Genomic DNA, 23988 nt, shown 5'->3' on the forward strand with positions numbered 1-23988 from the left:
ATCACATATTATTATACTATTTATATCTACTATATATTCATTTTCCATATTTCACTATTATTAAAAACCATCTTTATGAAATTGTAATTCGTAAAAAGCTGTTTTAATAATAGAAATTAGAATCTTCATCTCAATTCATATACATATAGGCATCATACAATAATCTATTAGACACGGTTTCATAAGACTGCTCATTATGTTATCTTATATATTAATTTTACACAAAATATAAAAGTATAAACTACAATTGGTAGAGCTTCGACGTTTAATTCGAAGCACACATATTTTAACGACACATTTTACTATAATCCATATTAACTAACACACAAAATATCTTCTTTACTATATAATTTATAACAGTTTCTTTATCCAATAACGATTTGAAAAATTTAAATTTCATGTATAATTTAATTTTAGTATCTGAGGATACAGACTAGTGTCAAAATTTCCCTTGTACAAATACTATGTAATGCGCTGAGGTGTAACAATACAATAGCGGCGAATTACAGTTGGAGACACTTTAAGTGTTCGAGACTCGAAATGTTCGAGATACTTGAAGTATTCGATACTATATAAATGTTTTAGACACTCAAGCGTTCGAGACTCGCGAAATTTTCAATACACTTGAAATGTTCAGGATTCTACATATTCGAGACACTTAAAGTGTCAGATACTGGAAATATTTGAGACACTCCAAGTGTTCTAGACTCGAAATTTTCAATACATTTGAAGTGTTCGAGATTCTCGAAAAATTCAATACATTTGCATTGTTCGATACTATGGAAATGTTTGAGACGCTCTAAGTGTTCGATACTCTCGAAATGTTCTTGAGTCTCGGATTGTTAGAAACAGACCCGTAGCCAAGGAGGGGTTAGAGGGGATACTGCCCCACATAAATTACATTTCTTCCCCTCTAAAAGTGACGCTGAAGAGAATTTTCAAACTAATTAAAAAGCAATTAAATTCTTCCGATTATATTTACAAAATTAAATTCAACTTTACGAATTCTACTCAATTCTGTATAAAATCATATGTTTTTCGCTAGTTGGGTCCCAAATATCTTTCATTGTCTTTATCAATTTCAAGACTTTCAAAGAGTAACCTATTATTGCTATCATGGCAAGCATCCAATGATACCAGGTGCACTTCAAAACAACAGTATCATAGTCCATAATGTTAGTTGTGAATATTAATAAACTGCAATGTCCCGCTTATTTTGGAGGGTAGAAAATTTAGTGCAAACGTTGAATAAAACATATATTTCTATTATGAATTGATGTAACCTAAAATTGATTTAATATAATTTTGTTGTAATGTTATAAAAAAAATACTTCCATTTTCAATATTAATATGAAACAAAGTATCTCGCAAAGAGCTTGTATTACGCTTCCAAAATTGAAACCAAAATTACACTTGCGATAATTTAAAAATAAACACAGATTCTGTAAATAATAGATAAATGTACAATTTTATGCTGTTCTTTGATGTCTTTGTCATTGCCCCCTCAGTCTTCATTTCTTCACCCTCCCCCTTATAAAGCATGCTGGCTACAGCCTGGTTTGAAAGCAGCAAATACTATAAGCGTCAAATTGGTCGCGACACTTTCAAAATTTCACAATCTGACTATGTGAATCGTTCCTGCTACGTTCCTACTGAAAACTGCTCGAAATTTTACATTACTGCTAGGCAGGGGTGTGACCAGCAGGGTTATGTAGGAGGTGCCCGTCGTTCTTGAAGGGAGCTAGCTACAATGTACAAACACAACGTCTTGCAGTTAGTATTTTTGAGTCCTGAAAAAAACCGGAAAATTTAGGTTTCATTCCGGAAAAATAAAAACACTGCTTTTTAGCTTTTGTTTTTCTTCTTCTTCTTCTTCTTTTCTTCTTCTTCTTCTTCTTCTTATTATTATTATATTTATTTATTTATTTATTTATTTTTGCTTTTTCTCCATAAATTATATTCTAAGCAGTTTTTATCATTTTTAACCAAGAACAAACATTATACCTTTGTGCATAACTATTTCAATTTAAGCCCTTGTACACAGAACCTATCTATAAAGATAACCAAGGAAGCTATATCGCTTTCTCACCCACCACATTCGAACATCGATATGTCAACAAACGGCTAAGACGTACCTAAAAGATCAAAAATAGTCCCCATCAGCATCGATGATCTTCTGCTAACGTTCTGGGAGGCCATGGATCCCATCGCGGTAGAATTTGGTGGACCGTGAAGCGAAGATATCAAGTTCATTTTGCACCTCTACTAGGGATTTGAACTGGCGTCCTGTAGGGTGACTGTCCATAGTAGGTATGGTATCGAGACGAGACGAGACGAGACTGTGTAAGTCTCAGTCTCGTCTCGGTTGATAAGTAGCGATCTCTGTCTCGATCTAGTCTCGAGTCAAAAATCGCCGTTTCGCTCTCGGTCTCGTCTCGGTCAACAGATGCTTGTCTCGATCTCGGTCTCGGTCTCAAAGGCCAAGTTTTGGTCTCTTCTCGGGTCTCGTCTCAAAAGTCTCGAAATAAATAGTATGAATTAAAATTGTTAAATTAGGTTAGGTTAGGTTAGGTTAGGTTAGGTTTTCCAGCTTAATTTGAGGGAATATTTTGCTCATCTTTATGTGAAAAATTAGTGTTCTTTCCTCGTATATATTTTATAGAGATATACGTATCCCACTTTTGTATGTTGATAAAGTGTAAGTGGGGTCCCTGTAGATGAATATAAAATTATTAGTTAATTAATTTCAAAGTTGGCACTGGTCGTTTTTCAGCTTTATTTGAGGGAATATTTTGCTCATCTTTATCCGAAAAATTAGTATATTTTCCTCGTACATATTTTATAGAGATATACGTATCCCACTTTTGTATGTGGATAAAGTGTAAGTGGGGTTCCTGTAGACGAATATAAAATTATTAGTTAATTAATTTCAAAGTTGGCATTGGTCGTTTTTCAGCTTTATTTGAGGGAATATTTTGCTCATGTTTATCCGAAAAATTAGTGTTCTTTCCTCGTACATATTTTATAGAGATATACGTATCCCACTTTTGTATGTTGATAAAGTGTAAGTGGGGTCTCTGTAGATGAATATAAAATTATTAGTTAATTAATTTCAAAGTTGGCACTGGTCGTTTTTCCGCTTCATTTGAGGGAATATTTTGCTCATCTTTATCCGAAAAATTAGTGTTCTTTCCTCGTACATATTTTATAGAGATATACGTATCCCACTTTTGTATGTTGATAAAGTGTAAGTGGGGTCCCTGTAGATGAATATAAAATTATAAGTTAAATAATTGTAAAGTTGGCACTGGTCGTTTTTCAGCTTTATTTGAGGGAATATTTTGCTCATCTTTATCCGAAAAATTAGTGTTCTTTCCTCGTATATATTTTATAGAGATATACGTATCCCACTTTTGTATGTTGTTAAAGTGTAAGTGGGGACCCTGTAGATGAATATAATATTATAAGTTAATTAATTTTAAAGTTGGCACTGGTCGTTTTTCAGCTTTGTTTAAGGGAATATTTTGCTCATCTTTATCCGAAAAATTAGTGTTCTTTCCTCGTACATATTTTATAGAGATATACGTATCCCACTTTTGTATGTTGATAAAGTGTAAGTAGGGTCCCTGTAGATGAATATAAAATTATTAGTTAATTAATTTCAAAGTTGGCACTGGTCGTTTTTCCGCTTTATTTGAGGGAGTATTTTTCTCATCTTTATACGAAAAATTAGTGTTCTTTCCTCGTACATATTTTATAGAGATATACGTATCCCACTTTTGTATACTGATAAAGTGTAAGTGGGGACCCTGTAGATGAATATAAAATTATAAGTTAATTAATTTTAAAGTTGGCACTGGTCGTTTTTCAGCTTTGTTTAAGGGAATATTTTGCTCATCTTTATCCGAAAAATTAGTGTTTTTTCCTCGTACATATTTTATAGAGATATACGTATCCCACTCTTGTATGTTGATAAAGTGTAAGTGGGGTCCCCGTAGATGAATATAAAATTATTAGTTAATTAATTTCAAAGTTGGCACTGGTCGTTTTTCCGCTTCATTTGAGGGATTATTTTGCTCATCTTTATCCGAAAAATTAGTGTTCTTTCCTCGTACATATTTTATAGAGATATACGTATCCCACTTTTGTATGTTCATAAAGTGTAAGTGGGGTCCCTGTAGATGAATATAAAATTATTAGTTAATTAATTCTAAAGTTGGCACTGGTCGCTTTTCAGCTTTATTTGAGGGAATATTTTGCTCATCTTTATCCGAAAAATTAGTGTTCTTTCCTCGTACATATTTTATAGCGATATACGTATCCCACTTCTATATGGTGATAAAGTGTAAGTGGGGTCCCCGTAGATGAATATAAAATTATTAGTTAATTAATTTCAAAGGTGGCACTGGTAGTTTTTCAGCTTTATTTGAGGGAATATTTTGCTCATCTTTATCCGAAAAATTAGTGTTCTTTCCTCGTACATATTTTATAGAGATATACGTATCCCACTTTTGTATGTTGATAAAGTGTAAGTGGGGACCCTGTAGATGAATATAAAATTATAAGTTAATTAATTTTAAAGTTGGCACTGGTCGTTTTTCAGCTTTGTTTAAGGGAATATTTTGCTCATCTTTATCCGAAAAATTAGTGTTCTTTCCTCGTACATATTTTATAGAGATATACGTATCCCACTTTTGTATGTTGATAAAGTGTAAGTGGGGTCCCTGTAGATGAATATAAAATTATTAGTTAATTAATTTCAAAGTTTGCACTGGTCGTTTTTCAGCTTTATTTGAGGGAATATTTTGCTCATCTTTATCTGAAAAATTAGTGTTCTTTACTCGTACATATTTTATAGAGATATACGTATCCCACTTTTGTATGTTGATAAAGTGTAAGTGGGGTCCCTGTAGATGAATATAAAATTATTAGTTAATTAATTTCAAAGTTGGCACTGGTCGTTTTTCCGCTTCATTTGAGGGAATATTTTGCTCATCTTTATCCGAAAAATTAGTGTTCTTTCCTCGTACATATTTTATAGAGATATACGTGTCCCACTTTTGTATGTTGATAAAGTGTAAGTGGGATCCCTGTAGATGAATATAAAATTATTAGTTAATTAATTTCAAAGTTGGCACTGGTTGTTTTTCAGCTTTATTTGAGGGAATATTTTGCTCATCTTTATCCGAAAAATTAGTGTTCTTTCCTCGTACATATTTTATAGAGATATACGTATCCCACTTTTGTATGTTGATAAAGTGTAAGTGGGGTCCCTGTAGATGAATATAAAATTATTAGTTAATTAATTTCAAAGTTGGCACTGGCCGTTTTTCCGCTTCATTTGAGGGAATATTTTGCTCATCTTTATCCGAAAAATTAGTGTTCTTTCCTCGTACATATTTTATAGAGATATACGTATCCCACTTTTGTATGTTGATAAAGTGTAAGTGGGGTCTCTGTAGATGAATATAAAATTATTAGTTAATTAATTCTAAAGTTGGCGCTGGTCGCTTTTCAGCTTTATTTGAGGGAATATTTTGCTCATCTTTATCCGAAAAATTAGTGTTCTTTCCTCGTACATATTTTATAGCGATATACGTATCCCACTTTTGTATGGTGATAAAGTGCAAGTGAGGTCCCCGTAGATGAATATAAAATTATAAGTTAAATAATTGTAAAGTTGGCACTGGTCGTTTTTCAGCTTTATTTGAGGGAATATTTTGCTCATCTTTATCCGAAAAATTAGTGTTCTTTCCTCGTACATATTTTATAGAGATATACGTATCCCACTTTTGTATGGTGATAAAGTGTAAGTGGAGGCCCTGTAGATGAATATAAAATTATAAGTTAATTAATTTCAAAGTTGGCACTGGTCGTTTTTCAGCTTTGTTTAAGGGAATATTTTGCTCATCTTTATGTGAAAAATTAGTGTTCTTTCCTCGTACATATTTTATAGAGATACACGTATCCCACTTTTGTATGGTGATAAAGTGTAAGTGGGGTCCCTGTAGATGAATATAAAATTATAAGTTAATTTATTTTAAAGTTGGCAGTGGTCGTTTTTCAGCTTTGTTTAAGGGAATATTTTGCTCATCTTTATCCAAAAAATTAGTGTTCTTTCCTCGTACATATTTTATAGAGATATACGTATCCCACTTTTGTATGTTGTTAAAGAGTAAGTGGGGTCTTTGTAGATGAATATAAAATTATTAATTAATTAATTTCAAAGTTGGCACTGGTCGTTTTTCAGCTTTATTTGATGGAATATTTTGCTCATCTTTATCCGAAAAATTAGTGTTCTTTCCTCGTACATATTTTATAGAGATACACGTATCCCACTTTTGTATGGTGATAAAGTGTAAATGGGGTCCCTGTAGATGAATATAAAATTATAAGTTAATTAATTTTAAAGTTGGCAGTGGTCGTTTTTCAGCTTTGTTTAAGGGAATATTTTGCTCATCTTTATCCAAAAAATTAGTGTTCTTTCCTCGTACATATTTTATAGAGATATACGTATCCCACTTTTGTATGTTGATAAAGTGTAAGTGGGGTCCCTGTAGATGAATATAAAATTATTAGTTAATTAATTTCAAAGTTGGCACTGGTCGTTTTTCATCTTTATTTGAGGGAGTATTTTGCTCATCTTTATACGAAAAATTAGTGTTCTTTCCTCGTACATATTTTATAGAGATATACGTATCCTACTTTTGTATAGTGACAAAGTGTAAGTGGGGACCCTGTAGATGAATATAAAATTATAAGTTAATTAATTTTAAGGTTGGCACTGGTCGTTTTTCAGCTTTGTTTAAGGGAATATTTTGCTCATGTTTATCCGAAAAATTAGTGTTCTTTCCTCGTACATATTTTATAGAGATATACGTATCTCACTTTTGTATGTTGATAAAGTGTAAGTGGGGTCCCTGTAGATGAATATAAAATTATTAGTTAATTAATTTCAAAGTTGGCACTGGTCGTTTTTCAGCTTTATTTGAGGGAATATTTTGCTCATCTTTATCCGAAAAATTAGTGTTCTTTACTCGTACATAGTTTATAAAGATATACGTATCCCACATTTGTATGTTGATAAAGTGTAAGTGGGGTCCCTGTAGATGAATATAAATTTATTAGTTAATTAATTTCAAAGTTGGCAGTGGTCGTTTTTCAGCTTTATTTGAGGGAATATTTTGCTCATCTTTATCCGAAAAATTAGTGTTCTTTCCTCGTACATATTTTATAGAGATATACGTATTCCACTTTTGTATGTTGATAAAGTGTAAGTGGGGTCCCTGTAGATGAATATAAAATTATTAATTAATTAATTTCAAAGTTGGCACTGGTCGTTTTTCAGCTTTATTTGAGGGAATATTTTGCTCATGTTTATCCGAAAAATTAGTGTTCTTTACTCGTACATATTTTATAGAGATATACGTATCCCACTTTTATATGGTGATAAACTGTAAGTGGAAACCCTGTAGATGGATATAAAGTTATTAGTTAATTAATTCTAAAGTTGGCACTGGTCGCTTTTCAGCTTTATTTGAGGGAATATTTTGCTCATCTTTATCCGAAAAATTAGTGTTCTTTCTTCGTACATATTTTATAGAGATATACGTATCCCACTTTTGTATGGTGATAAACTGTAAGTGGGGTCCCTGTAGATGAATATAAAGTTATTAGTTAATTAATTTCAAAGTTGGCACTGGTCGTTTTTCAGCTTTATTTGAGGGAATATTTTTCTCATCTTTATCCGAAAAATTAGTGTTCTTTCCTCGTACATATTTTATAGAGATATACGTATCCCACTTTCGTATGGTGATAAAGTGTAAGTGGGGTCCCTGTAGATGAATATAAAATTATTAGTTAATTAATTTCAAAGTTGGCACTGGTCGTTTTTCAGCTTTATTTGAGGGAATATTTTGCTCATCTTTATCCGAAAAATTAGTGTTCTTTCCTCGTACATATTTTATAGAGATATACGTATCCCACTTTTGTGTGTTGATAAAGTGTAAGTGGGGTCCCTGTAGATGAATATAAAATTATGAGTTAATTAATTTCGAAGTTGGCACAGGTCCTTTTTCTGCTTTATTTGAGGGAGTATTTTGCTCATCTTTATACGAAAAATTAGTGTTCTTTCCTCGTACATATTTTATAGAGATAAACGTATCCAACTTTTATATTGTGATAAAGTGTAAGTGGGGACCCTGTAGATGAATATAAAATTATAAGTTAATTAATTTTAAAGTTGGCAGTGGTCGCTTTTCAGCTTTGTTTAAGGGAATATTTTGCTCATCTTTATCCGAAAAATTAGTGTTCTTTCCTCGTACATATTTTATAGAGATATACGTATCCCACTTTTGTATGTTGATAAAGTGTAAGTAGGGTCCCTGTAGATGAATATAAAATTATTAGTTAATTAATTTCAAAGTTGGCACTGGTCGTTTTTTCGCTTTATTTGAGGGAGTATTATTCTCATCTTTATACGAAAAATTAGTGTTCTTTCCTCGTATATATTTTATAGAGATATACGTATCCCACTTTTGTATACTGATAAAGTGTAAGTGGGGACCCTGTAGATGAATATAAAATTATAAGTTAATTAATTTTAAAGTTGGCACTGGTCGCTTTTCAGCTTTGTTTAAGGGAATATTTTGCTCATCTTTATCCGAAAAATTAGTGTTTTTTCCTCGTACATATTTTATAGAGATATACGTATCCCACTCTTGTATGTTGATAAAGTGTAAGTGGGGTCCCTGTAGATGAATATAAAATTATTAGTTAATTAATTTCAAAGTTGGCACTGGTCGTTTTTCCGCTTCATTTGAGGGATTATTTTGCTCATCTTTATCCGAAAAATTCGTGTTCTTTCCTCGTACATATTTTATAGAGATATACGTATCCCACTTTTGTATGTTGATAAAGTGTAAGTGGGGTCCCTGTAGATGAATATAAAATTATTAGTTAATTAATTCTAAAGTTGGCACTGGTCGCTTTTCAGCTTTATTTGAGGGAATATTTTGCTCATCTTTATCCGAAAAATTAGTGTTCTTTCCTCGTACATATTTTATAGCGATATACGTATCCCACTTCTATATGGTGATAAAGTGTAAGTGGGGTCCCCGTAGATGAATATAAAATTATTAGTTAATTAATTTCAAAGTTGGCACTGGTAGTTTTTCAGCTTTATTTGAGGGAATATTTTGCTCATCTTTATCCGAAAAATTAGTGTTCTTTCCTCGTACATATTTTATAGAGATATACGTATCCCACTTTTGTATGTTGATAAAGTGTAAGTGGGGACCCTGTAGATGAATATAAAATTATAAGTTAATTAATTTTAAAGTTGGCACTGGTCGTTTTTCAGCTTTGTTTAAGGGAATATTTTGCTCATCTTTATCCGAAAAATTAGTGTTCTTTCCTCGTACATATTTTATAGAGATATACGTATCCCACTTTTGTATGTTGATAAAGTGTAAGTGAGGTCCCTGTAGATGAATATAAAATTATTAGTTAATTAATTTCAAAGTTTGCACTGGTCGTTTTTCAGCTTTATTTGAGGGAATATTTTGCTCATCTTTATCTGAAAAATTAGTGTTCTTTACTCGTACATATTTTATAGAGATATACGTATCCCACTTTTGTATGTTGATAAAGTGTAAGTGGGGTCCCTGTAGATGAATATAAAATTATTAGTTAATTAATTTCAAAGTTGGCACTGGTCGTTTTTGCGCTTCATTTGAGGGAATATTTTGCTCATCTTTATCCGAAAAATTAGTGTTCTTTCCTCGTACATATTTTATAGAGATATACGTATCCCACTTTTGTATGTTGATAAAGTGTAAGTGGGGTCCCTGTAGATGAATATAAAATTATTAGTTAATTAATTTCAAAGTTGGCACTGGTTGTTTTTCAGCTTTATTTGAGGGAATATTTTGCTCATCTTTATCCGAAAAATTAGTGTTCTTTCCTCGTACATATTTTATAGAGATATACGTATCCCACTTTTGTATGTTGATAAAGTGTAAGTGGGGTCCCTGTAGATGAATATAAAATTATTAGTTAATTAATTTCAAAGTTGGCACTGGCCGTTTTTCCGCTTCATTTGAGGGAATATTTTGCTCATCTTTATCCGAAAAATTAGTGTTCTTTCCTCGTACATATTTTATAGAGATATACGTATCCCACTTTTGTATGGTGATAAAGTGCAAGTGGGGTCCCCGTAGATGAATATAAAATTATAAGTTAAATAATTGTAAAGTTGGCACTGGTCGTTTTTCAGCTTTATTTGAGGGAATATTTTGCTCATCTTTATCCGAAAAATTAGTGTTCTTTCCTCGTACATATTTTATAGCGATATACGTATCCCACTTTTGTATGGTGATAAAGTGCAAGTGGGGTCCCCGTAGATGAATATAAAATTATAAGTTAAATAATTGTAAAGTTGGCACTGGTCGTTTTTCAGCTTTATTTGAGGGAATATTTTGCTCATCTTTATCCGAAAAATTAGTGTTCTTTCCTCGTACATATTTTATAGAGATATACGTATCCCACTTTTGTATGGTGATAAAGTGTAAGTGGGGGCCCTGTAGATGAATATAAAATTATAAGTTAATTAATTTCAAAGTTGGCACTGGTCGTTTTTCAGCTTTGTTTAAGGGAATATTTTGCTCATCTTTATGTGAAAAATTAGTGTTCTTTCCTCGTACATATTTTATAGAGATACACGTATCCCACTTTTGTATGGTGATAAAGTGTAAGTGGGGTCCCTGTAGATGAATATAAAATTATAAGTTAATTAATTTTAAAGTTGGCAGTGGTCGTTTTTCAGCTTTGTTTAAGGGAATATTTTGCTCATCTTTATCCAAAAAATTAGTGTTCTTTCCTCGTACATATTTTATAGAGATATACGTATCCCACTTTTGTATGTTGTTAAAGTGTAAGTGGGGTCTTTGTAGATGAATATAAAATTATTAATTAATTAATTTCAAAGTTGGCACTGGTCGTTTTTCAGCTTTATTTGAGGGAATATTTTGCTCATCTTTATCCGAAAAATTAGTGTTCTTTCCTCGTACATATTTTATAGAGATACACGTATCCCACTTTTGTATGGTGATAAAGTGTAAATGGGGTCCCTGTAGATGAATATAAAATTATAAGTTAATTAATTTTAAAGTTGGCAGTGGTCGTTTTTCAGCTTTGTTTAAGGGAATATTTTGCTCATCTTTATCCAAAAAATTAGTGTTCTTTCCTCGTACATATTTTATAGAGATATACGTATCCCACTTTTGTATGTTGATAAAGTGTAAGTGGGGTCCCTGTAGATGAATATAAAATTATTAGTTAATTAATTTCAAAGTTGGCACTGGTCGTTTTTCATCTTTATTTGAGGGAGTATTTTGCTCATCTTTATACGAAAAATTAGTGTTCTTTCCTCGTACATATTTTATAGAGATATACGTATCCTACTTTTGTATAGTGACAAAGTGTAAGTGGGGACCCTGTAGATGAATATAAAATTATAAGTTAATTAATTTTAAGGTTGGCACTGGTCGTTTTTCAGCTTTGTTTAAGGGAATATTTTGCTCATCTTTATCCGAAAAATTAGTGTTCTTTCCTCGTACATATTTTATAGAGATATACGTATCTCACTTTTGTATGTTGATAAAGTGTAAGTGGGGTCCCTGTAGATGAATATAAAATTATTAGTTAATTAATTTCAAAGTTGGCACTGGTCGTTTTTCAGCTTTATTTGAGGGAATATTTTGCTCATCTTTATCCGAAAAATTAGTGTTCTTTCCTCGTACATATTTTATAAAGATATAGGTATCCCACATTTGTATGTTGATAAAGTGTAAGTGGGGTCCCTGTAGATGAATATAAATTTATTAGTTAATTAATTTCAAAGTTGGCAGTGGTCGTTTTTCAGCTTTATTTGAGGGAATATTTTGCTCATCTTTATCCGAAAAATTAGTGTTCTTTCCTCGTACATATTTTATAGAGATATACGTATTCCACTTTTGTATGTTGATAAAGTGTAAGTGGGGTCCCTGTAGATGAATATAAAATTATTAATTAATTAATTTCAAAGTTGGCACTGGTCGTTTTTCAGCTTTATTTGAGGGAATATTTTGCTCATGTTTATCCGAAAAATTAGTGTTCTTTACTCGTACATATTTTATAGAGATATACGTATCCCACTTTTATATGGTGATAAACTGTAAGTGGAAACCCTGTAGATGGATATAAAGTTATTAGTTAATTAATTCTAAAGTTGGCACTGGTCGCTTTTCAGCTTTATTTGAGGGAATATTTTGCTCATCTTTATCCGAAAAATTAGTGTTCTTTCTTCGTACATATTTTATAGAGATATACGTATCCCACTTTTGTATGGTGATAAAGTGTAAGTGGGGTCCCTGTAGATGAATATAAAGTTATTAGTTAATTAATTTCAAAGTTGGCACTGGTCGTTTTTCAGCTTTATTTGAGGGAATATTTTTCTCATCTTTATCCGAAAAATTAGTGTTCTTTCCTCGTACATATTTTATAGAGATATACGTATCCCACTTTCGTATGGTGATAAAGTGTAAGTGGGGTCCCTGTAGATGAATATAAAATTATTAGTTAATTAATTTCAAAGTTGGCACTGGTCGTTTTTCAGCTTTATTTGAGGGAATATTTTGCTCATCTTTATCCGAAAAATTAGTGTTCTTTCCTCGTACATATTTTATAGAGATATACGTATCGCACTTTTGTGTGGTGACAAAGTGTAAGTGGGGACCCTGTAGATGAATATAAAATTATAAATTAATTAATTTTAAAGTTGGCACTGTACTTTTTTTACCTTTTATGGAAGCAGTATTTTGCTGTTATTTTCTGAAAAATTAATCGCTATATATATGAAAATTAATTTATATACTACACATTTTAGCATATTATGTGTATATTAAGTTAAAGACGTGAATCGTCATTGTCATTACGCTAGAAGTAGAAGATATTACACATTTAAAATGTATACTGGCAACCCTGGGAAATTTCGTTTTGTCTGCGGACAAATGTCTGCTAGAATCACCGCGGTCTTGCATTTCATGTCCTCTCCACATATTATTTTCCATTTTTCTTTTAGTTTTACCATGTCCTGTTGTAGGCACGAGAGGGAATCAAAGTCATCCTTTGATAATCTGGACTAATATTTTTACTCATATATTGGTCACTTTCATGTATCCCGATCATGTTCCTAGAAGTTAAGGATTGATATACGTAAATTTATTCTCTAGCAATTGTCAAGAAGTGTAGTCATTCAAAAATATAGCATAATACGTACAATATCTTTTGCACTGAATAAAAAAGACGTAACAATAGTAGTTTATAATTTGAGTGATATTTTTGTACTAATGAAACCGACCAGGTTTTGACAAACTTACTTCGTGTAATTGAATATATGAAATAATGTGACTTAAATAATGTTAAATCAAATGAATGCTGATAATTGTCTTGAAGGTTTAAAATTGTAGAAAGAAAATTACAGTTTATTGAAAGATTTAATCAATTTATTTAATCGCATTTATCTTGTCTTATTTGTACAGGACAAACAGTTTGAAACTTTTATGTATACTGAAACTTATAGAGCCTATTTTTCTTTTTTATGTACTTCCCTGATAAAGCACGAATAGTAACAGTAAGTGTATTAAAACCAAAAATGATCTATTCAGCAATGTCATTAACTCACTAATTTATTTTTGAAGTATAGGATGTTAATTCTTATAATCGTACAGTAAAACACTATAATTTTGTTTCAGCAATTGAAAATCTTCGTGCTCGAACAGATGATTGTTTTCTGCTTGCTTTTCTTCGAGTAAGAAAATACGATGCTCAAGGAGCGTTGCAAACGGTACTGTATAAACTTTATTTCTTCTTAGCATGAATACTTCTTGAAATTCCTTTGTAATTTACAGCAATGCAGAGGATGCCCGAGAAGTCCCTGTACACCTAGGTTTTAGTATCACAGAGAGTAATGTTAATGTATTTTTTATTTTTTTTATTTAGTCCATACTACAGCTGAGTACTAACATATACGAACTCCGTATTCAGTAGATCTGTTTGCAGGTATATATATATTACAAAGCTATCAGTAATCATGCATCACACAGCAGACAAAACAGTCATTTAATGCCTTTGATAAATCACAAAAAAGCTAAAGTGGATAAAAGGTATGTGCCATATATGGCATGGCATGCGGTAAGGGGTTAAATCATTTTAAAGACTTGATATAAATAGCCTTAGTATGATGTTTATTGCTTGACACTAGAAAAATCACATGGGTCTTTTGATCCCTCTGGAAAATTAATTGTTCATATTTCGGGAAGTTTTGAATGTGTTGGCGTTGAATATAATGACTTTTCTTTGTTTCAATTATAGTTATTTCAACATTCTTTCCGTTAATGAGGATTTTAGAGATTTGCCTACAAGCATGACAGGAATAATATTGAATACTCGTAAATATAATTCTTTTCATTTCCACTGTACATATATTTTGACATTTGCAGTGTTTTAGATAACTCTCCTAACTACTTCTGTACATTTTGTCATATCATTATCATTTCAAAATTGAGTGCATCAAGTTATTTAATGGTGTTTTCGTCGAAGCTTTCAGCTCAAACGTGAATACTGAAATATCGTTTACGTCAGAAAAAGATATGGTCAAACTATAAGTAATGAATGAAAATTGTGAAGAATTTAGTGATACAAGAAATGATTAACATAACAATGGACATTTCCACTGATTTTTTTATTGCTTTAAAAAAAACTTCAGAGCTACTTGATTACGGATAACACTTCCTTTCTCTCATGCGACGATTGTAACTAGTCGCAATTTGCGATTGAAATCCGGTCTGCTACTCGTGCGCTTAAAACAATGACCACCATGTTAGTACGTCACAGGTCGGTACAGGGGAAAAGGTCTGCGCCACTCACTAGGGAAACGGCTTAGCAAAAGAAACGATGCATGGTTTTCAAAGGTGTACGACGTTGCTAATAACACAAAGAATAAGAAAAGTAACAGAATTTAAGATTTATTTAAAAAGCAAGCTATTTATTTATTTATATATTTACCAATTATTTGAATATACTTGAATATCTTAGGACGAAGTTGAAGTGTACTAATTTGCTATATTATTGACATTGTTTGCAGCCTGAACCAAGAAACTAATTAATATTCTCATGTTTCGGTCACCGACGGACCTTACGAAGCGAATTTTATTCATTCTTAGGGAAAAAATCAACAATATAAAAGCATAGTTATTTGATAGTAGAGTGCTAATTTCTTATATGCAACTTCATCCTGAATTCGATAGTTATGCGCTCAGGGGAAAGCCCAATGAAATTAATACATGAAAAAACATTTCTCTAAGTAAAAGTAATCTAAATTCTCTATTGAGTTCAACAGAACGACGCACAAACTTACGATGATAATGATGTTCATGAGCATTCTGATAATTTACCAATGTTTTTATCGAACTACTTTATACATTAGTAATATTATTTCATCACAATATCTTCGCGCTTATTGTCGTTTTCTCTAGAAATGGAACATACTCTTAAATTGTTTATATTAGCCCATGTGAACATTTAGAAATTGGCTGAAGTGTTTTGAGCACATGAGTTTACATTTAAACAAACAAATAAACAGGTATGATCTCACAGTAATGATAACAAACTAGTTATAGCGGCTTATTACTGAATAAATAAAATGAAATTTCTACTTTTATGTTCCACGAATATGTCCTGTAAGCAAAGGGAGACGGATGATTAATGAGAGTGAATTATTATAAAAGAATCGGTGGAATGGTCATGTGAGAGGAAACGTCTGAATCGCGAGAAAACTCACGGACACAATGTTGTCCATCACAAACTCATATGGCTTGAAGTCGAACCAGGTACCACTCACACTAGAGGTAAGCACTCCATTATTGATCCACTGTGTCCTTTGATAATGAATATTTGTGATATGTCATGACGAGTAATGAACACAATATTCTGTTCCACTGAGTGAAACAATATAGTAGAAATCAATCTACTGGACGAAGCTTAACAAAGGCTGAATTGCTTTCATGTATGATTTTTTTTTTTTTTTTTTTTTTTTTTTTTTTTTTTTTTTTTTTTACTTATGGACCTCAGAACACAAAACGCAATACTTCACGATATATTTTGCAAATGTACTACCATATACCAAACATTAATCATCTCAGAGCTGAGAGCAGGCTTGTAGCCACCCCAAAAAATGTAGGAGGACACTGTAGAAGCTAGGGGAGCTAATCCAACCATATTATAGTTCATCATCATGTTATGGTTTATTTGCAACCCTACCTTGAAAAGTTAGGCGACAGTAAGAATTTAGGGAGGCAGCCTCCCGGAGATATTGGCCTATCTGAAGGGGAGAACAATACAAATAAAGTTATGTTTGTATACTTAGAACACTATTTCGTGTGAGGTTATTGAAAAGAAAAAGCTGAAGTTTTAAACTAACAACATAAGTAACACATAATGATTTTCTGTCAATATTCCTCTTCTTCAGGCTCGAATAAAATACGAAAACAATACAAAATGAGCAAAAACTACTGCGCTCCCTCAATCACTCACACAGGATAAGGCACTGCACAAGGAAGACAACTCCCATTGCACGAAAATGCAATGAATGATAAAAGATAGATGACAACAAACTCATTCCCAGTGACGATGAGTGTCCGCAAATCACAAAATATCCTAGGAGTTATCGGAGCATACCAGAAAGCCAAATCCAAACACTCTCCCCACCAACAAACCACACTTTCACGCTCGAAACTAACCAAATTGACGGAGCGGTTCAAAAGCACTTCTATACTGTTTAACAACAACAATAACAATATTTTGTATTACGGTATATTGAGATTTTGTTTCTTATCGTTGCTATGATTTGTTTACCTGTCTTAATGTTGTTGCTATAGTAACCAGAAAGATATAGATGTAACGAGGAACCATATTGTGTAATCTCAATGTACAATATTTTAACCCATTAGCGCCGTACGTGATCACAGCGGTTAGTATTTATCAAAACAAGTCTTGTGTAACTTGCTGTCAGGGGTTTCTTTACATTATATGCTTTGCCTACTAGGAGAAGGTACTGGTAACAATATTCAAACGAAACAAGTTCCATATTGTTGCTTTAATGCAATCTGGAGGCACAGATTTCGGCAATGCACCAAAAATAGAATAAAAACGGCATTGTCCTCACAATACGCATTATAATGTATTCTTATATTTTATCCTTTCAAATTATTTTGTGCTTGGTTATATTTTAGAGATGCCAAAAGTTGTAATAGATTACATTTCACTCATCTGAAAATATTTAGGGCATGATTATTGAAGTTTTTCATCAGTGTGATCGTATGAACACACAAGGCGTTTAAGCAGACTTTTCTCTTTTATGTACGTACGTCAAAATTTCGATAGTACAGTAAAATTTTGGAGTTATATCAATTTAGAACAACTTGTGTATGCTTTCATTTGACTTGCTTTATTTTTAGCTTTATTATTATTATTATTATTATTATTATTATTATTATTATTATTATTATTATTATATGACTTTTGCTACTACTGTTTTTTGCTTTCGCCACTTTAACAAATCCTTGATATTTTGGGATCGAATGACGTGCAAGATATACAAGTCATATATCTTGAAACCACGAAACCTCACATCTTTTCGGATGAAGATTCAAGAGAAGAGGATTGCAGTGATTCAGGAGGAAGATTCACGGAAATCGACAACGTTACAGGGCGCAAATTTACCATTCACGCTGAAGTTGTTTTAACAGATAATACTCGACTTGAAGATGATGTGACAACAATGTGGTCACAACTGCGTCTATATGTCAAAGGGATCAGCCAGGAGCGGATTCAGGACGGACTTGTGGAGGGGACGGTAGGTTGTAATACTGCCACCTACAGCTACTTTTAAGCGCTCCAAACTCTGGAATGGGTTTTATTTATATATAAAATAAGAAAATTTCTTCTTTTGGGGGGCGGGTGCAATAGCCCCTATCAACCCCTGCATCCGCACCCTGGGCTCATCCTGTTTCTAGTGTTGAGCGATATTCTCAGAGTGAAAAGAAGAAAACATGTGTAACTCGTCTATATTTAGTAGGAGAATACAACAAGCACATGGAAAATACTGATCAAATATACCAAAATATCTCATATTATCCCACTGGAATCAGATCCAAATAGTAGTGGTGAGCACATTTCTCTTGGATGATAGATGTACCGGTGCGAAATACATGGCTTCTGTTGAGCAAAAACAGAATACACATCTCACATGTATAATTTTCAATTTATTTGCAGAAATATAGACATTCCATTAGGTGCAGGACGTCTAGCTATTTCTAACTTGAGTAGTGAACAATACCGTGCAAGTAGTTACGTTCATTTTGATGGGAGACACCACTTAGAGGTTTACTCTAATCGTAAACGTTGTGCATGTACCCTGTGTTCAAGCACAGTTCTTACTAAATGTTTCAAACGAATGAGGTCTTTTACTTACACGGACAGTTTTATTTTAAATTGGCATAAAGTCCATTGGCGCCCGAAAATGGGGGCAGGGTGAAGTCCCCCTGGCTCACGAAAATATATACGTAATATAGCAAATCACTTATATTAAATACCAGACGTAATATAGCAATCATGGAATGGGCCCCCGTAGATTTTTTCGGGCGCTCCTGATAAGGTGCCATTGATAATGGACTCCATAACCTACAACTCCATAATCCCAATACTGTGCTTATTTTGTCTTCTAGATTGTAACAGTTCCTAAGGCAATAAAGGTTTTTTTCCTTTGCATATGTATGAATAATTTAACAGGGCATTCATATACTCATGCTTTTGGAAAGTGCTTACTTAAGCGCCTAGCGTGTTCATATGATCACGGGGTACCCCAACAAAACCGCTTACGTCATGAACTCAAAATTTCTCATATGTGGTCCTCACATCTAAGTAAGCCAAAATTACTAATTTCACCAAAATTGAAAACAAAAAATAATTCCGGCGTTAATGGGTTAAGGTGTCGAACAAGTTATACGTTGAAGGATAATAATATATATTTGAAATGCATTACTGTGTTGGATTATTCCAAATAATCTCGTGTATTGCATAAACATTTAGAATCAGGGCATATGTAACATAATTCACGACATAATTAGCGTTACATATTATATGATGCCGAAACCGTGGACTTTGGAGATCAGTTAGAAGTAAAAGTAAATTATTTCTCAGCATCACGGATTATTTATTGCTTCGTAATAAAAGAAAAATTTACAGAAGACCCATAATGAATGTGAATACCGGAATTGAAGAAGTTGATGTTCCTGGAAGTGAAACTTCAACGGATGTAGTTAAACTTCTACAACAGCTAGGACAAGAAATGAACACCAGATTGGAACAAATGGATTCCAAAATGAACACCAAATTGGAACAAATGGATTCCAAATTGGACATCAGATTGGAACAAATGGATTCCAAATTGGACACCAGGTTGGAACAAGTAACACGACAAATAGGACAGAGTTCGATTAGAGATTGGAGCAGATAAATACCAAATTGGAAGTAACTGACAATAGGATGGAACAGATTGTTCATAGTTTGGCATTGGTGAAAAGTAATGTTGACGTAGTCCAAACCCAAGTCAACGAACATGCCAATCAAATTGGAAGACTGCAGGAAGAAATCCATACTATTAAAGAGAAGATCAGTGCGGTTAACTGTAATCCTGATCCTGCCCTCAACGTTGTGCGTGATGAATATAGGAGACCTAAACTAAGACACTGCGAAGAAGACAACGATTCATCCAAAAACTGTTCTGACAGGGAGGACACCATTTCAAATACGGAGAATGAAGAAAGGAGGATACCTCGCAGGAATCATACGCACACGAAACGACATCTAAAGGTAAAATTTAGTGAAATAAAGTCACTAACTAAATTCAGTGGCAGATCAGAAGACATTCCTGCAAGTATGTTTCTAGGAAAATTTGAGCAAGAGTGCGAGTTAATTGGCATAGATAAGGCCAATTATCTTAAGATATTACCACATATTTTGTTACCACCCTGTTCTGTATGGTTTAAAGCAATTAGCAGTAGTTTACGTAACTATTCTGATTTCAAAAAGGCCTTGCTAGCTAATTTCGAAAATGACTTCATGTTAGCAGACAGGGATGCTCCCATCCGGAATCGACGTTTTGATCCAAAAGTCGATAAAAGCCTTACCAATTTTGTGATCGCCGTGTATAAATGGTTTGAAACAAATCAATTTCTACAAACAGAAGTCGTGTATTATCGCCTCAGTGAAAATATTACTATCGTTTAAGCATCAGCAAGTATTAATCTCGTCACAATTTCAATAATTTAATTATGATTGTTCAAAATTATGAAAGTCAGGTTAGATTGCAAAGTAAAAGTAATATAAATCAAGCTAATTATATTCCTATTCTAAATATACATGTTAGAGAGAACTGTAATCCTAATACAAGAGATAGTGTTAGATTTACTCTTAATGACAATACGACAGAACCGAACTTCAGAAGGAACAGAAATAATAATAGTACCGTTTCTAGAAATAATGTAAATAATCGAGCTAATTTCTCACGAAATCCGAGATTTCGTAATTATTACCTAGGTGGAAGATATTTTTGAAATATGAAACCAAAGAATTAGTGAAGTAAACAATACGTAGGATTGTAATCAAGATTGTGCTATTCAATTTAACCTAATCGAATCTTTTAGTATTGTCACTTAACCTAAATGTGGTTGAAGTGGATTGGATTAAAGCCACGTTAGCAATGGATTCGCAAGAATATAAAAACAGTAATTTAAACTTAAATGACAATGTTTTAAATCTTTTAAATGATAGCAACTAATACTAATATATATTTGAAATTAATTGATATTAATTGATTTTTGTTTTGTTTCACTTTGAATTTTGTTCTGATTTTATTGTAATTCTGTTTCGCTCATATTCTATGAATTACATCTATGCATCGATACAAATATTGTCTATCAAATTTATGATAACTATGCCCGAATAAATGAAAAATGTACACCAACTCTATTGTTAATATGTATAAATGGCATCGAATTAAAAAAAAAAAACGATATTTAGAACCTAAAAATAACCAGCAAACGTAACACAATTTGAATGTCTCTTTATCGTCGCCAATTTTATAGACCTAAATAAAATTGATTATGGAATAAATATAAAAATGATATTGAGATAAAATGAAAATGATATGTTACTTTATGAATTGTAATATATATATATATATATATATATATATATATATATATATATATATATATATATATATATATATATATATATATATATGAGTGTTATTCAAAAAAAATAAGCTAACTATTCTAGCTATATGAAATGTCGAACGGTCCAGGATTCTTTCTTTAATTGTGAACAATGTAAAGAAGTCCCAGTAATTCGGGAGCCATTACACAATGATAATATATAATTCTTATGTACTTTTAAGTATTATTTGTATTTATGGGCAAAATGAGCTATTTAAAAAGGTACAACCTATCAAGAAGAAGAAGAAGAAGAAGAAATTTCATAAAGAAATAATTTAAATATTTTGTATTATATTGATTTTGTTTGTTATCGTTGCTATGACGATTTGTTTACTTGTTTCAATGTCGTTGCTATAGTAACCAGAAAGATATAGATGTAACGAGGAACCATATTGTGTAATCAGAATGTACAATATTTTAAAGTGTCGAACAAGTGACATGTTGAAGGATAATAATATATATTTGAAATGCATTACTGTGTTGGATTATTCCAAATAATCTCGTGTATTGCATAAACATTTAGAATGAGGGCATATGTAACATAGTTCACGACAGAATTAGCGTTACATCCTTTGGTGTCGCAGACTCAGGATGGATTCCCGGCGGGAGTTCGGGAGTTCATGTGGTACGGATTACACGTTAAGCTGTAGGTCCATGTCTCATATAGCCTCGCTTCTGAAGGCGACGCTAAACTCAAAATCAAATGAAATTGATTTCGCACATTTTCCTACAACTAATTCTACATTATCTACTTTTTGACAAATTTCTACAATTTTAGTCTTACAAATGTCAACTACTTCTTTGACATCTTCTAACTCACTGTTATATTTACCTACTTGAACAAATGAAATGAAATCTTTACGTTTAACGTCCCACGGTTATGCTAGTTAGGCTAAAGGAGACGGTGATAATGAGAAATGAGTGAAATGGTAGAATGAAGAAAGTGGGAGGAAACGGGAGAACCCCGAGAAAACCCACGAGCACGGTGTTTATCCACCACAAAGTCCACACGGCGCGAGCTGGGATCGAACCAGGGACCCCAAGCACCGGAGGTGAACGCTCTACCACTGAGCCACCGCGCCCCCATTTACCTACTTGAGACTTCAATTTATTAGCAAGTGTTCCAAAATTTTTGTTAATTTATGACTAACTGGACATTTTGCTCCAATCAAATGCATACACTTTCCACCTTTTTACCAGTATTAATCAAACATTCATAACTGGCTATCGCTTCTTTTTACTCCAATTCATTAAGTGCACTTTCGATTATTTTACTACTTTCAACCAAAAGTTTTTCTAAGGTGTTACGAAATTCAACCGAAGTTTTTTTTTTCTAATTTTTCATCACATTCTGCTCATGATTTGCCAAATTTACTGTCAATATCAAGAGAGAGTTGCGTTTGTTTTACATTTAGTTGCGTAGAAGATTTTTCTGTACTTTCATTTAATGATACGTACACGAGTGCCCACATGAAGTTTCATTTTATTTCCCTGTATATGTTAAATGAAACTCTGAGAGATGTCTAGATATACTTGACTCATACAGCCAGATAATATTTCTTATTGTTAATGATGAGTATAATTTTAGTTGAAAAAGTATTATGAGCTGAAGAAGAAGTTTCCAAATGCACTTCGTGCTGGTCTCCTAGAAGAATTACGTCATGTACATATGATGAATGCGTATATGGTTCTTCCAGACCGAGATCCGAAAGGAAGAGAAGTTATAATATTTAGAACAGGTAAGCTAATACAATTGCTCCACTATTATCATGCTATTTTCTCTACATACTTTCACAATGTACGGATTTACTTAATCATATCTATATTTCTATACGAGAATGGCAAAACATTGTATATCACAATTTGGCCATTTTGATTTTTCACTTGAGTAGTTGGTCACACTTAGATCTATATGGTGGAAAATAATAGTTTAATTTAAAATTCTCTATTTAACAGCATATACATTTCGTTTTCACCAGTGAACTGAAAATATTTTAAACTTAATTCATAAGGTTGTGATTTTCTTGCCTGAACAAATTAAAATGTCGTGTTTTACCATCTTTGTGTAGATTTGTATTGTTGATGTGACAATTTAAAGGTATTTTCAAAACTCTTTTCTTTCCTGCTTTGGCATACTGCTGTCATGTTGTGAAAGAGTAATTACGACAATTTGCGGTTATAATTGTTCTAAAATATGAATTTTTCCTGTATTTAGAAAATTTATCAAAAGTACGTTAATCTAGAAAAATTATAAATATTAGTTGCAAGTTTATACCTTACTAGGACTTCATCATGTCTTTCTAATGCGTTAATTTATTGGTTGAATGAGAAAGTGTTGAATTTTTTTATAGGCCTATGTCTGGGACATAATTAAAAAGATTTAAGTTGCTAATGTATTTCAAACTCCAAAAAATATATTAAAACATAAGATTTATGGTCAATTTGAAAGTATTGTTTGCGTTGGTTTGGGGATATATGAGTTTTTCGACAACTGCTAGAAGTTATTCCTTAGGTACACGGTGTAATCGTTTAGTTTACATCCCCGACGGTATAATTTTATATTTGAAATTTAAAAATATTTTTTTATTATTGTTATGGTATTTTCTTCCTG

General features: G+C 32.3%; 1 protein-coding gene across 1 annotated transcript in view; it reads left to right on the plus strand.

Moving 5' to 3' along the window:
• Positions 1–23988, plus strand: part of LOC145691867 (alpha-tocopherol transfer protein-like) — a 265283-nt gene that overhangs the window by 77446 nt on the left and 163849 nt on the right. The window contains exons 3-4 of the mRNA XM_081767176.1: positions 13794–13885; positions 22966–23116. Of these exons, the coding sequence (XP_081623302.1) occupies positions 13794–13885; positions 22966–23116 (243 nt within the window). The remainder of the gene's footprint in view (positions 1–13793; positions 13886–22965; positions 23117–23988) is intronic.

The sequence above is a fragment of the Thermobia domestica genome, chromosome 8 (genome assembly GCF_964235325.1).
Source record: "Thermobia domestica chromosome 8, izTheDome1.hap1.1, whole genome shotgun sequence".
NCBI lineage: Eukaryota > Metazoa > Arthropoda > Insecta > Zygentoma > Lepismatidae > Thermobia > Thermobia domestica.